Source organism: Acipenser ruthenus, chromosome 5, assembly GCF_902713425.1.
Source record: "Acipenser ruthenus chromosome 5, fAciRut3.2 maternal haplotype, whole genome shotgun sequence".
Classification (NCBI taxonomy): Eukaryota; Metazoa; Chordata; class Actinopteri; order Acipenseriformes; family Acipenseridae; genus Acipenser; species Acipenser ruthenus.
Window position 1 is genome coordinate 46955845 of NC_081193.1, and position 12692 is coordinate 46968536.

General features: G+C 39.3%; 1 protein-coding gene across 1 annotated transcript in view; it reads right to left on the bottom strand.

Annotated features, from left to right (window-relative positions):
• Positions 1–224: 224 nt before the first annotated feature.
• The window catches only part of ints7 (integrator complex subunit 7), a 32896-nt gene continuing 20428 nt past the window's right edge, over positions 225–12692 (bottom strand). The window contains exons 12-20 of the mRNA XM_034005376.3: positions 11307–11444; positions 8683–8889; positions 4107–4301; positions 3834–3937; positions 3556–3624; positions 2908–3040; positions 2456–2554; positions 1053–1238; positions 225–748 (exon numbers count right to left, since the gene is read on the bottom strand). Coding sequence (XP_033861267.1) covers positions 428–748; positions 1053–1238; positions 2456–2554; positions 2908–3040; positions 3556–3624; positions 3834–3937; positions 4107–4301; positions 8683–8889; positions 11307–11444 — 1452 coding nt within the window. The 3' untranslated portion in view covers positions 225–427. The remainder of the gene's footprint in view (positions 749–1052; positions 1239–2455; positions 2555–2907; positions 3041–3555; positions 3625–3833; positions 3938–4106; positions 4302–8682; positions 8890–11306; positions 11445–12692) is intronic.

The window sequence follows — 12692 nt, forward strand, 5'->3', positions numbered from 1 at the left end:
GCCAAGTACCTCAATCCCAGTGCCACATGAGCCCATTCTTACAGCTCAGGGAATGAAGCACAGCTTGTTAAAACCTGAAATGTCCATTACTCTCTAAGCATGCAACAAAGTGTATGCATCCAATCACAGATAACTGTTAGGTTCCAATAACAATCACCCATGAAAGCACTGTAACACAGAAATGTGGCACAAACTGTATTTCTTACAAAAAAGGAGACAAGAAATGTTATGTTTTCTTTTTTATTTCAAAAAGCTTCAAAATGTGTGTGGGAGGGAGGGGAAAGCAAACCGTAAACTCTTAGCTGTCTACCACAGTAGCAGTGGCAAAACAGAAGGATGCCCAGGTTATTCACATGTCCCCTAATGTGCCAGCATAAACTGTTCAAAGGGGACCAGGGAGCACAAGGCGAATGCTGCCCTCTGTCCCTCACTGAAAGCGGGCATACACACTCCTCTGGGGTGGTTGTTGTGGGGCTGCTTGTTGAGAAGTCTGCTGCTGCTGCTGCTGCTGCTGCTGTTGTTGTTGGTGACGCAGTTGCTGGGAGTACGGGTCCTCCAAGGATTTGATGGCAATGGTGGATTTGGGGCCCGTCTTCCACACAATACCATTAGAGTCGGCCACAGAGGCTTCAACAGTCACGCTGTGGTTGCCGAGGACAGCGAAGTTCAGCAGGAATTGTGTGCTGAAGTAATCATTGTGGGGCTCCACTCTCTGCTCCATTTCGTTGGTCATGTTGTCTAGAGGGATCTAAGAAATTAAAACAAGAGGTGGCCTGCCATTAAAAGCACTAGATTCTGTTTTGTTTCATATTTCATTCAACACAGCAGATCTGTATACTAAAATTACAAAACAAACAACAGCTGTGAAAAAATAACTAATCGTTTGGGGAACTTTATAGGCATTATGAATGATTAAACAACTGCACAATGATTTTGTACTTCTAATCCACTATAAGGATAGACTCCTACATATGTACATTTGTATGCATGGAAAATAGATTTAACAAAAATAGAGAAACATAGAAACCTAGATCTACATGCTTCATTATTACCTTGTAATCTTGTCCAGTTTTGTTCTGCGGGGTGGAGCTGACACTGAGGCAGACGGTCTGAATCGTACGGAATAGGCCAGGATTGGTGCCATGCTGGACCACTCCCTCTACCTTCAGAGCCAGCTGTTGGTTATTCTGAACCGTGATTGGTTCAGTGGGGTTCCGGGGGGAGGGCGAAAGAGCAAGCTAGACAACACAGTGAGAGATGGAAATATTTCAGAGTGCTATCAGCAGTGACCATGAAAACCTTTTCTGCATGTTTTGTATAGTTTACTTTCTCAACCCATTCCATTTGTTGAGATTTGGGCTGCAATGCAAAGCACCGAGTACCCATCTTCCAGAAAGTTTATACATAAACAGTCCATCTCACTGGTGTAGGACTGTGACAGAGAGCGAATTAATCTGACCCAGCCTGTGAGGGCGCTGTGTAACAGGAACAGGCGGCCCCAGACTGGATGGTTTGACAGTTCATTCCAGGGTCAGTTATCCAGGAAGGGGGCCGAGCCACAATACCAGAAGTCCTCTCCCTAATACGGTAGGCGATCTGTCAGTCATGGATTGGAGGATACGTGATTGCACTTGCTACCGAAGGGGGCGGGACTGAAGGTATATCAGGGGATGTGGCTGAGCGATCTGTTGTGTTATGGTTACGCAAAGACCTAAGAGGAAAAACCTTCTGTACTAACCGCGAGTGTTTTGTTTGTTTTGTCCTGTCTAGTAACTGTTGTATTTGTCATTGTTAGACAGCTAAACAATCCGGGAGCTGTTTCTAAGGGGCCAATTTCCAAATCCGGACTTCACATCCCTCCCACACACATTATTTGTATTTCACCACCTACACTAAGAGCACTCACTGTGGACCTGTGACCGTGTTGTGTTTGTGTGTGTGATTCATATCGTGTCGTATTATTTTGGGACTGAGCCCATTGTTTTGCATGGAGCGATCCACATTGTTGTGTAGAGCCCCAGCCAAATAAAGAGCTGTTTTACCATGAACTGTCTTGTGTGTATTGTTCTTGAGCACCGCATCACCACTACACCTGCACACGGCAAACCACTTTGCCACAAGGACATATTCATTTTGAACACTTGCTAAGCTAATAATTATAATTCTAGCCTTTTCATTTATGTATATTATGTTTTATAATTAGGGCTTTTTGTTGTTATGTTAATCTGGACTTTTATTTTTTCATACTGTCATACCATCAAGAAAATGCTCTGTACCTCCATTGTTACAAAAATGTGGGTAAGTGAACACAAAAAAACAAGTATTCTCTGCTGTTCTTTTTAGGTTTATAGGATCAAACCCTGTTTTATTTGTATTTACTTATATTTGTAACATACAATCAAAACCCTTACTTACAATGCATAATTTACCATTTAAAAAGTACCATATTACTTACTTTGATGCTTGTGGACTGCAGTTTCTGGAAGAAATACCTTTGAAATGACAGGGGCACCTTCAGCAAGGCAATGACTGCATCACAGAGACAGCCAGTGTGCTAAAATTCAAATACAAATATAATCTATTAAAAAATAAGAAATAGGATTTATTTCAATACAGTTTTGAAATTAACATTTATTTATTAGTATTTGTAAAAGTATACACAAAAAAAGCCCAAGGATTGCTGCAGGGACCTATTTATTTGATTATATTTGCCCAGTCAAGGAAAGACTCCCTTGTCCGTCATCATTTTTCAGGGTAGCAGAATATTCTACTAAATTCCTACCAGAACCCAAACCTACTTAAGACCATGCAACACTTTTCAAGCAACTCGTAGGTGACATTTTCAAGCAATTTTCACTCAGTAGACAACTAACCCCTAGGTAACAAACACTGATGAGGTTTTCTTACCAGGTAAGAGACAGGGGGGTGCTTCCTGCTGAGAGATTCAACCTCCTCCAGGACATGATTGAAAACAGACATCATCCTCCTTTCATACTCGCTCTCCGCCTGCACTGTTCCAGAGACGCTGTACTCCTGAAAGCTAGAGAAGCAACATGCTCGCTTTTACATCACGCCCCAGACATTATGTATTTTGTGTAAACCTAAAAGAAATCTGCTCACTTTAGCGAGGGCAAATGACTATTCCTCAACAGCTTGTGCTTTTATTTCGGCCAGAAACTAAATATTTGTTTTAAACATGCACTGGTTTTCCATTGCACTTAACACTGCCTTAAAGGCAGACTAACACTTGGTTTCATAGACCATGATTAGCACTAATCTTGAACTACCTAATGTTATCTTTTTCAACGTAGTGTAAGATTAGTACTACTTTGGGTCTGTGATGTCATAACAGTTGAAGCTACAGTTATTGTTAAAGAACCTATTTTTATGACCAAAATGAAATGCCAAATAAAAATAAAGATTTGGCTGAAAACCACAGAAGATGGCTGTTGGTCCTTCACCGCTGACTCCAGTGGGTCAATATATTTAGCATGCAATTACAAAACAAAGGGAGCTGCTACTCCATTTACTATTGAAGAAACTTTTAAACCTTACCTGGCTGAGTCTGGGTCCAGTATGAGAGCTTCAATGACATGTGAAATCAGCAAGCAACTTTGCTGTTGTCTGAATGGTACACGGTTAAAGAGAAATGAAAGTATGCTGCATTGTGCGCATTCAGCATCGGTGCAGATATTACATTCCTCTTCCTTTACTTATATATGCTTATATGACCACAAGCAGTGGTGCATGCTTCTTTAGCAAACACACTGCATTTTTAGACAGATTACTGAAATCCATCAGTGTTGGAGGGGTTTACTCTACAAGAAGGATACAGCTCTACATTCCTCAATGTAGCCGAATCCACATCAAAGGAGGACTGGTACAGATCAGCATAACAAGTTGCCAGGGTTCTGAATTCATCCATCGACACCTTCATCTGATAAGAAAAAAAAAAAAAAAAGTAAAACATGCACATTTGGTTTCATTTATTCAATACACCTAGGCCTACAGAACAAGAAAGAAGTAAAAACATAAAACATTTACTGTAATTATTTTGTTAACTTTGTGTATTTTAAGAGCACGTAGAGAGGCAGGACAGAGGGTACCTGGGTGGAGATGCGGCCACAGCGCTGCAGTTCGTTTCCAGAAGCAAGGGCAATGGTGGTGGCAATGGCTGGGGGCGGGCTGGTCTTCAGGCTGTTACAGATGCAGATGAGCTGGGAGAGGGCCTGGAGTGTGTTGATACGCAGCTTCACAAACTCACACTGGAAACTCAGCGGGTTTAGGGGGGTGCTCGCTGCCTGCCAGGGGGTACAGGAAATACTGTAAACATTGCTTTAATTTTAACTTTAATCAATTTTGATTGATTAACATGCACTGAGCTGGACGCCAATATAGCTACAGACAGGGCATTCCAAAACTTTGGCAAATAGCCTTGCCAATACCTATGTCCCTTTCACAGCATAAAGCTTGGCCATGTTGTTGCTAGTAAATTATTTTAACTTTTCATAGTGAAATGAAAGACGTACCCACATATCATGTATATTCTAAGTAGGATACAAATATATGCTTATTATGTTTTATCACATTTAAAAAAATGACAAAAGAAAACTCAATCAAATGTTTGTCACAACTGGATTCTTGCTGTTTCCTGAACCGAGAAATTGAACAGAATTTGCTAATTAATAACTGTCCACACAGTTTTTGGACAGATCACAGAAAGAGGGAGCTGTTATTATATTTTGGAGAAGAAAAAAACCCTGATAAACTCTTAAAGAAAAGACTAAAAAATATTTAAATTAGAAAATGTGAATGTTTATTATTAAATATCCTTGGGGGCATAATCAAAGGGTAATGTATATGTGAAAAAGACATGCAAGAAAGCCCGTAAGAGCAAATCTTGCAAGTTGTCTTTTTTCCTTCCTTCCAAGTCAGTGGTTCCCAAACTTTTTTTTTGCTGCGCCCCCCTTCAGAGATATTTTTTTTTTGCTCCCTACCCCCCCTTGTAATAAACAGTCAAATAAAATTATAATACAGTGCTCCCTCGCCACAACGAGGGTTTCAGGGGACACACAATATGAGCGTTATAACCGAGGAGCGTTATAAACGGGGGAGGGGGTGGGGGGCACCGCGGGACACACAACAACACACATCTGACTAAAATACAAAATAAAATAACTCCCTCTCTATAATGCACATATAGTGAAGCAAAAATGTAACTTTCTGTGAATTAACCATGCATAATGCTGGAGAAAGCCACAGCTCCTCTCGCAGCAAAAAAGTTAATATATTAGGAAATATAACCACATAATAGGCCTAATATTTCTTTAGGTATAGAAAACAAATGCTGAATAAGATGTCTGTGTTATGAAGTACCAGAGCAGCTTTCTTCAGTTCAGATACTGTATCAAAAGGAACAGACAAATGGAAGTTAGACTGAAGTTGTTTATAGCATGAATCACTAGTATAGGGAATTGGGGGACATGCTGTATGAGCGTTATATCCGTGGCAGGTTATAACTGAAAGCCTTATTGCGAGGGAGCACTGTATATATTTAAGATGGATACACCTTATTACAATCACTTTTCGTAATTGAATTAACACCAATACAAAAACTCGTCTCTTAAATGTTGCGCTCTCGTTTTCTCACTCTTCATTCCACTTGAGAAAGTAAGGACATGGAGGATTTAAAAGTGCATTTAATTGTTTCACAGCAAAACCCTGTAAATGAAACTGATTGTACTATTAAAGTATTGTTATTACAGTATACCTGCGACTGGCCTTTAAATAATGTTAATGCGATTATGAATAGTAATTGTAATGTTTGTCCAGCTTATTTTTTTAATATAACTTTATTAAATATTTTAAAAGATTTGTTTAATAAAATGCTGCACCCTCGTTTGCTTGTTTTCTACATTCTGCACGCAGCTAAGCCCCCCCCCCATTTATAAACTGAAGCTGTATCTAAATCTAGATTTTTATTTTATTTTATTTGTGAACAAAATGTATCTGATATCAAAATCAGCTGCCACTATCCTATGAAGGAGGGCTGGGCGATAGAGGCGCTGAGCTGCGACAGGTCTGAAACGACACAAGCTCTGGAGACCCACTGACTCTGCCATTTACCCTGGAGCTTTTACAAATCGCCAGGAAGTCAGAAATATTTCATTTTCCAGTCAGGTCTTGGTGCCCCCCTAATAACATCTGAAAAACACTGTTCTGAGCTATGGCAAAATGTTGGCTATATCTCCCTGTAACCCGTTTGCCACCATCTTTTGAAGTACTCTGACATCTTTCTAGATTTCTTCTCACGCACTGCTTTTTGTTACAGCACGTCAATCAACAATTTTTTAATTGATCAACACCCACAGGCATGATTAATCTTTAATGGATTAATTATATATATATGTACAAATGGTACATTGAAATTTAGTTCTGTTTGATATTTTATTTTAAAACACTGAAACTCAGAATCAATTATTGTAAGGTTACATTGGTTTTATGTTGGGAAATATTTTTAAGAAAAATAAAAAACTGAAATATCTTGCTTGCATAAGTATTCAACCCCCACACATTAATATTTGGTAGAGCCACCTTTCGCTGCAATAACAGCTTTAAGTCTTTTGGGGTAAGTATGTACCAGCTTTGCACACAGTGTCGGAGTGATTTTGGCTCATTCTTCTTGGCAGATTTGCTCCAGGTTGTTCAGGTTGGTTGGACGACGTTTGTGGACCGCAATTTTCAAATAGTGCCACAGATTCTCAATGGGATTGAGATCAGGACTGACTGGGCCACTGCAGGACATTCACCTTTTTGTTCTTTAGCCACTCCAATGTTGCTTGACCTTGTGCTTGGGATCATTGTCCTGCTGAAAGATGAATTTCCTCCCAAGCTTCAGTTTTTTAGTGGACTGAAGCAGGTTCTCTTGCAGTATTTCCCTGTATTTTGCTCCATCCATTCTTCCTTCAATTTTAACAAGATGCCCAGTCCCTGCTGATGAGAAGCATCCCCACAGCATGATGCTGCCACCACCATACTACACTGTAGGGATGGTGTGTCTTGAGGCATGGGCAGTGTTAGGTTTGCGCCACACATAGCGCTTTGAGTTTTGGCCAAAAAGCTCTATCTTGGTCTCATCTGACCACAAAACCTTTTCCCACATCACAGCTGGGTCACTCTCATGCTTTCTGGCAAACTCCAGACGTGCTTTCAGATGGTACTTTTTGAGTAACGGCTTCTTTCTTGCCACCCTCCCATACAGGCCACTGTTATGCAGAGCTCTTGATATGGTTGACTGGTGCACCATTACTCCACTCCCAGCCACTGAACTCTGTAGCTCCTTCAAAGTGCTTGTTGGCCTCTCTGTGGCTTCTTTCACAAGTCTCCTTCTTGTCTGAGCGCTGAGTTTTGACGGACGGCCTTTTCTTGGCAGTGCCTGGGTGGTGTGATGCAGCTTCCACTTCCTGATTATTGATCCAACTGTGCTCACTGGGATATCCAAACACTTGGATATTATTTTGTACCCTTTCCCTAATCTATGCATTTGTAGGGAAAGGGTATTACTTTATCTCTAACTTCTGTAGAATGCTCTTTGGTCTTCATTTTCCTTCAGATTCACAGCCTGACCAATGATCCTTCAACAGTGGGGTTTTTATCCAGAAAATGTGACAGCAACTTTAATGGTTCACAGGTGGAGGCCAATGGTAAGATAATTGTGTCCTCGTTAGGGCAATTTCTTTCATCAATGTAAACTGAGAGCTTCCACAGCACAGGGGTTGTATACTTATGCAAGCAAGATATTTCAGTTTTTTATTTTTCTTAAAAATATTTCCCAACATGTCTTGCACCCACTGTGAAATGTGGTGGAGGGTCGGTGATGATCTGGGGGTGCTTCAGCAAGGCTGGAATCGGGCAGCTTTGGCATGAATCAAGCCAAGTACAAGGTTGTCCTGGAAGAAAACTTGCTTCCTTCTGCTCTGACAATATTCCCCAACTCTGATGATTGGTTTTTCCAGCAGGACAATGCTCCATGCCACACAGCCAGGTCAATCATGGTGTGGATGGAGGACCACCAGATCAAGACCCTGTCATGGCCAGCCCAATCTCCAGACCTGAACCCCATTGAAAACCTCTGGAATGTGATCAAGAGGAAGATGGATGGTCACAAGCCATCAAACAAAGCCGAGCTGCTTGAAGTTTTGCGCCAGGAGTGGCATAAAGTCACCCAGCATCAATGTGAAAGACTGGTGGAGAGCATTGCAAGACGCATGAAAGCTGTGCTTGAAAATCAGGGTTATTCCACCAAATATTGATTTCTGAACTCTTCCTAAGTTAAAACATTAGTATTGTGTTGTTTATAAATGAATATGAACTTATTTTCTTTGCATTATTCGAGGTCTGAAAACACTGCATCTTTTTTGTTATTTTGACCAGTTGTCATTTTCTGCAAATAAATGCTCTAAAATGACAATATTTTTATTTGGAATTTGGGAGAAATGTTGTCAGTAGTTTATAGAATAAAACAAAAATGTTCATTTTACCCAAACACATACCTATAAATAGTAAAACCAGAGAAACTGATAATTTTGCAGTGATCTCTTAATTTTTTCCAGAGCTGTATATATATATATATATATATATATAAATGAACATGTTGCTACAAGCTGATCCTAAAGTACTGACCGTCAGTGAAGCGATTCCCTTCTGGTACGATTTCAAGGCCTCTGCGATGGCGGTCATGGCTGCGCTGTAATCCGAGTCCTGCAGGCCACTGAGACACTGCTCTGCCTGGGAGAACTCCTTCAGACTGTTAAGCCAGAAGTAAAAGTGCTCCGAGGCCACCCGAGTCCGCAGGCTCTGGTACAGCTCACTGGCCATCTCGTGACTACCCTGAAAAAGAGAATAGAACCAGCTTAATATTTACTCTACATCGTTAAGGTGCTTTTACAAGGAATGGAGCAGCTGGTTGTCTGCCATAGAAGTATATATTGTAGGGTAGATCTGCTTACATTGTTATTTGAGTCATTCCATGACAAATCACCACAAAAAATATTGGATTCAACACCCTACCACCTTCAATTTACACCAAACCCAGTGCACAAGGTTGTTCAGCCTGATCGGGTCAAGTCAAAAGTTACAGAGGGGTCACAATTTGGTTGATTTTGGACCCCCCAACCTTTAATCTAAATTATTTAAGCTAGTGACTTGTGTTCAGTATCTTTTTATTAAAAATGGTGTGAGGAATAAAAAAAACAATATGAAAACATTTTATTTTTCACAGCTAACAAAAAATACTACCTTCCTATAATTTTGTATATGTGAAGCAGAGACTTTGACCTTTCCATGGAATTCTTCTCAGATTTTGATTATTGGGGTTTTTCCCCCAAAGGTCAAAAACTTTAAGGAATAACTTATTTTATTATTTTATTTTGTTTATTTTTTTACATGTAGAATGTCACATTTATTTTACCCCCGATTTTCTCCACAATCTGGAAAGTCCTATTATTTTTCCCTGGAGGACAAAGGGCAGCCCTGCAACTAGAACAACCTTGAGTTCGGGGTAAACCAGAGATGGTAGGGTGATTTGGCACAGAATGAGCCATTTATATTAGTATCGCCAGCACCATCTAGTGCACAGCTGTGTATTACCAGCAAAACTACAGGAAAATTGTTTCCAAAATGACATATCACTAGATGGTGCCGACTCTTACTTCTATAAAAACCATTTACCTGATCTCGAGTAGGTATAGTCCCCAGTGAAAAGCGCTGAAGCATATAGTAGATTACATACACCAAACATTTATTAACATTTTGCTTTTATTAATAACAAACTTGTGAGGCCAATGTCAGCAGTAAGATACATACAATCCTGGCCTTAGTACAATTTTAATTACAGTGGTTTAAACCCTTACTGCTGGGGAAAAGAAAGTCATCAAAAAGTAGCCTAGAAATATTGGGGCTCTCACTGCAACCTGGATTTCCTCTGATAACACTACCACCGGCTGCCCTTTCCTCTCTCTATGCCCTCTCCCACTCTTCTTGCCCCTCTGTACTCTGTAGCTTGTACTTGCACTGAACTGCTCCATATTTTGCCGTATTCTACTACTGCTCTTAATTATAACTACTTCCTGTATCTTCTATTTGACTTTACTCTGAAAGGTATCCAGTCATGTACTTACTACGTGCGCATACTGGACTTTACTCATATATGCAAATATTTTTAACAGAAGTTAACTGCTCTTAGTCGAACCCGCTCTTACATGTAATTATTTACTGTATTCTCAATTTCTTGCTCTTATTTGAATTTGATGTTTTTGCTACTGATTTTATTGAACTGCTGTCATCTGTAATATGATACTCTGTAATGTGATATTTTGTAACAATTGTAAGTCACCCTGGATAAGGGCGTCTGCTAAGAAATAAATAAATAATAATAATAATAATAATAATAATAATAATAATAATAATAATAATAATATATATTGCTTAAAGGTTTACATAACCCCTTGCAGTGTTTACAAGACACTCACTACTTTCCCTTTGCTGTATCCTGTGTTGTCCTTATCAAAGTGTTTTATTTGAACATATTCTAGATTTCTTTAAATATTTTTTATTCACACATTACAGGTAAAACGAACTAGGAAATTACTTTTTTTCAACGTCTACTCTGGAATGTACGGCAGGAGAAATGTTTCTCTTAACATTGCAGTGCATCCAGTTCACGCTCCCGCCATCAGGATACACTGCGGAGTTTGTTATTTTTTTTTCCTATCAGGTAAATGCTAGGAAATGCATTACCCAATTGATTTATGATGTGTGAGTTTGCAATATATTTAAAAATATAACCCTTGCGATATGGATAACAAAGGTAACATAATGTGTTTCCTGTAAACTTTGCAGGGTGTTCTGTAACACATTAATTCCTTCAAAATAAAATGTCTTGGTACGACTGATTCTGCATAAAATAAACTTGAATAAGTAAAAATAAAAAAAATCATGTTCTCAGTACTGTGAAAAATGTCCGACTTACTTTAGATGTTTGCTTTTCAGACACAGCAGGTTGAGCCAGAGAGACAAAGCACAGGTACTTACAAGCTCACATAATACACTTTCAATTTTGGCAGAATTTGGCAGAATTCTGCAATACATGTTTCTGTAACCCAAGGTAGATTTTGGAATCTAAGTAAATTAAATTAAAAGTTACTTACTCTTTAAACATAATGCCAATTTTTGGGGTATAAAGTATCCATTTAAAAAGGGGTTCTACTTCAGTATTTATCACATAATTAATGATCAGCTTCACTTACCATCCTAGATGCTTGTCTGGCTATCCTGTAGACTGTCCAGCCATTGGCCACATTCTCTAGCTGTTGTTTAATGACCATCTTCACCTCCAGGGACAGAGCTTTCCGACTGGCTACAAATATCACTGTAGCTAAGGAAACCTGCAGAGGCGAGAGGGACGAGATTCAAAATTATTCTTGCTCGAAATCCTGGCATGACTTTAAAACTGAATCTGCGGTGTACTGAAAGCAGGGGTGTGCAAGTTGTATCGCCTGACGTCCCAGACAACAAGATTTGTGTGAGGGACAAGTTTTGCCGTTATACTTTGCCCGTCGGACATGTAGTTTTTATGCATTTATTTATTTTTCCTATGTTCGTTCTGTTGCTAGAAAACATGGGTATATTTTTAGAGGTTACATGACATAACAGCGAGTCCAAAACTGCGCTGACATTACAGCGCCGACCATTACAGCGACTGTCCATAACAGCGCTACGACATCACCGCGCCGAACTACAATAGAATACTATTTTTTTTTATTTTTCCCCCCCCACTGTTCCCATACAGCTCCATCATAACTATACTAGTAAATTCGATAAGTAAAACCTCCATGCAATAAAAGCGTGTTTCCACAAGTATTTTGTATTTAGTTGGGCTGCATATCGATTTTTGTTTTTCACTTGTTGCAGAATGATATTCAGCACGTGTAAGAGCTTAACTTTATATTATTGTCCTTGCTTCTCTGCCCTGTCGTTTCTGTACTGAACCCACTGTTTTCTTTCTAACATGATGCTTTTATCCAGAGCGAGTTTGCTTTTGTTGTTTGAAATTAAAATGTTGTAGTCAGATAATTCTCCTTTATGTACTTGCTTGGCACATAGTTTATTATCATCATCATCAGTAGTAGTAGTAGTAGTATTTAATTGTGCATTCATTTCTTTATTTGAGTGAGTCTTCCACCCTCAAGGTCTCAACGTATATTGCAATTGCCTAATATCCACCGTTGTTTGTCAAAGATATCCCAAAGTATGCTTCTGTTGCACACATTAAATGGTGATTTTTTGTTTCTTTGAAAATATATTTATTCAGGGCTACAAGAGCACAACACAAACAAAGCAGTACGTAACTGTAACAAGCTGAACTGACAGTTTTAATGTTTTGGAACTTTTTTTTTATATTAGAAAACAGAACAGGGGGATCTTAGGAATGTACCATCTACATATATTTACCATAAATAAATAGGGGTCTCTATAGGAATGTACTGTATACATGTATTCAACATTAAATTTAGGGTGTTACACTTCCATAAATAAGGGTTTGTAAACTTTGGACGACTATTGTATACGCACAGACACATAGTATAAATCTATTTTCTAGCAGCTTACACGATTACATTTTTAGGTGCCCTGCC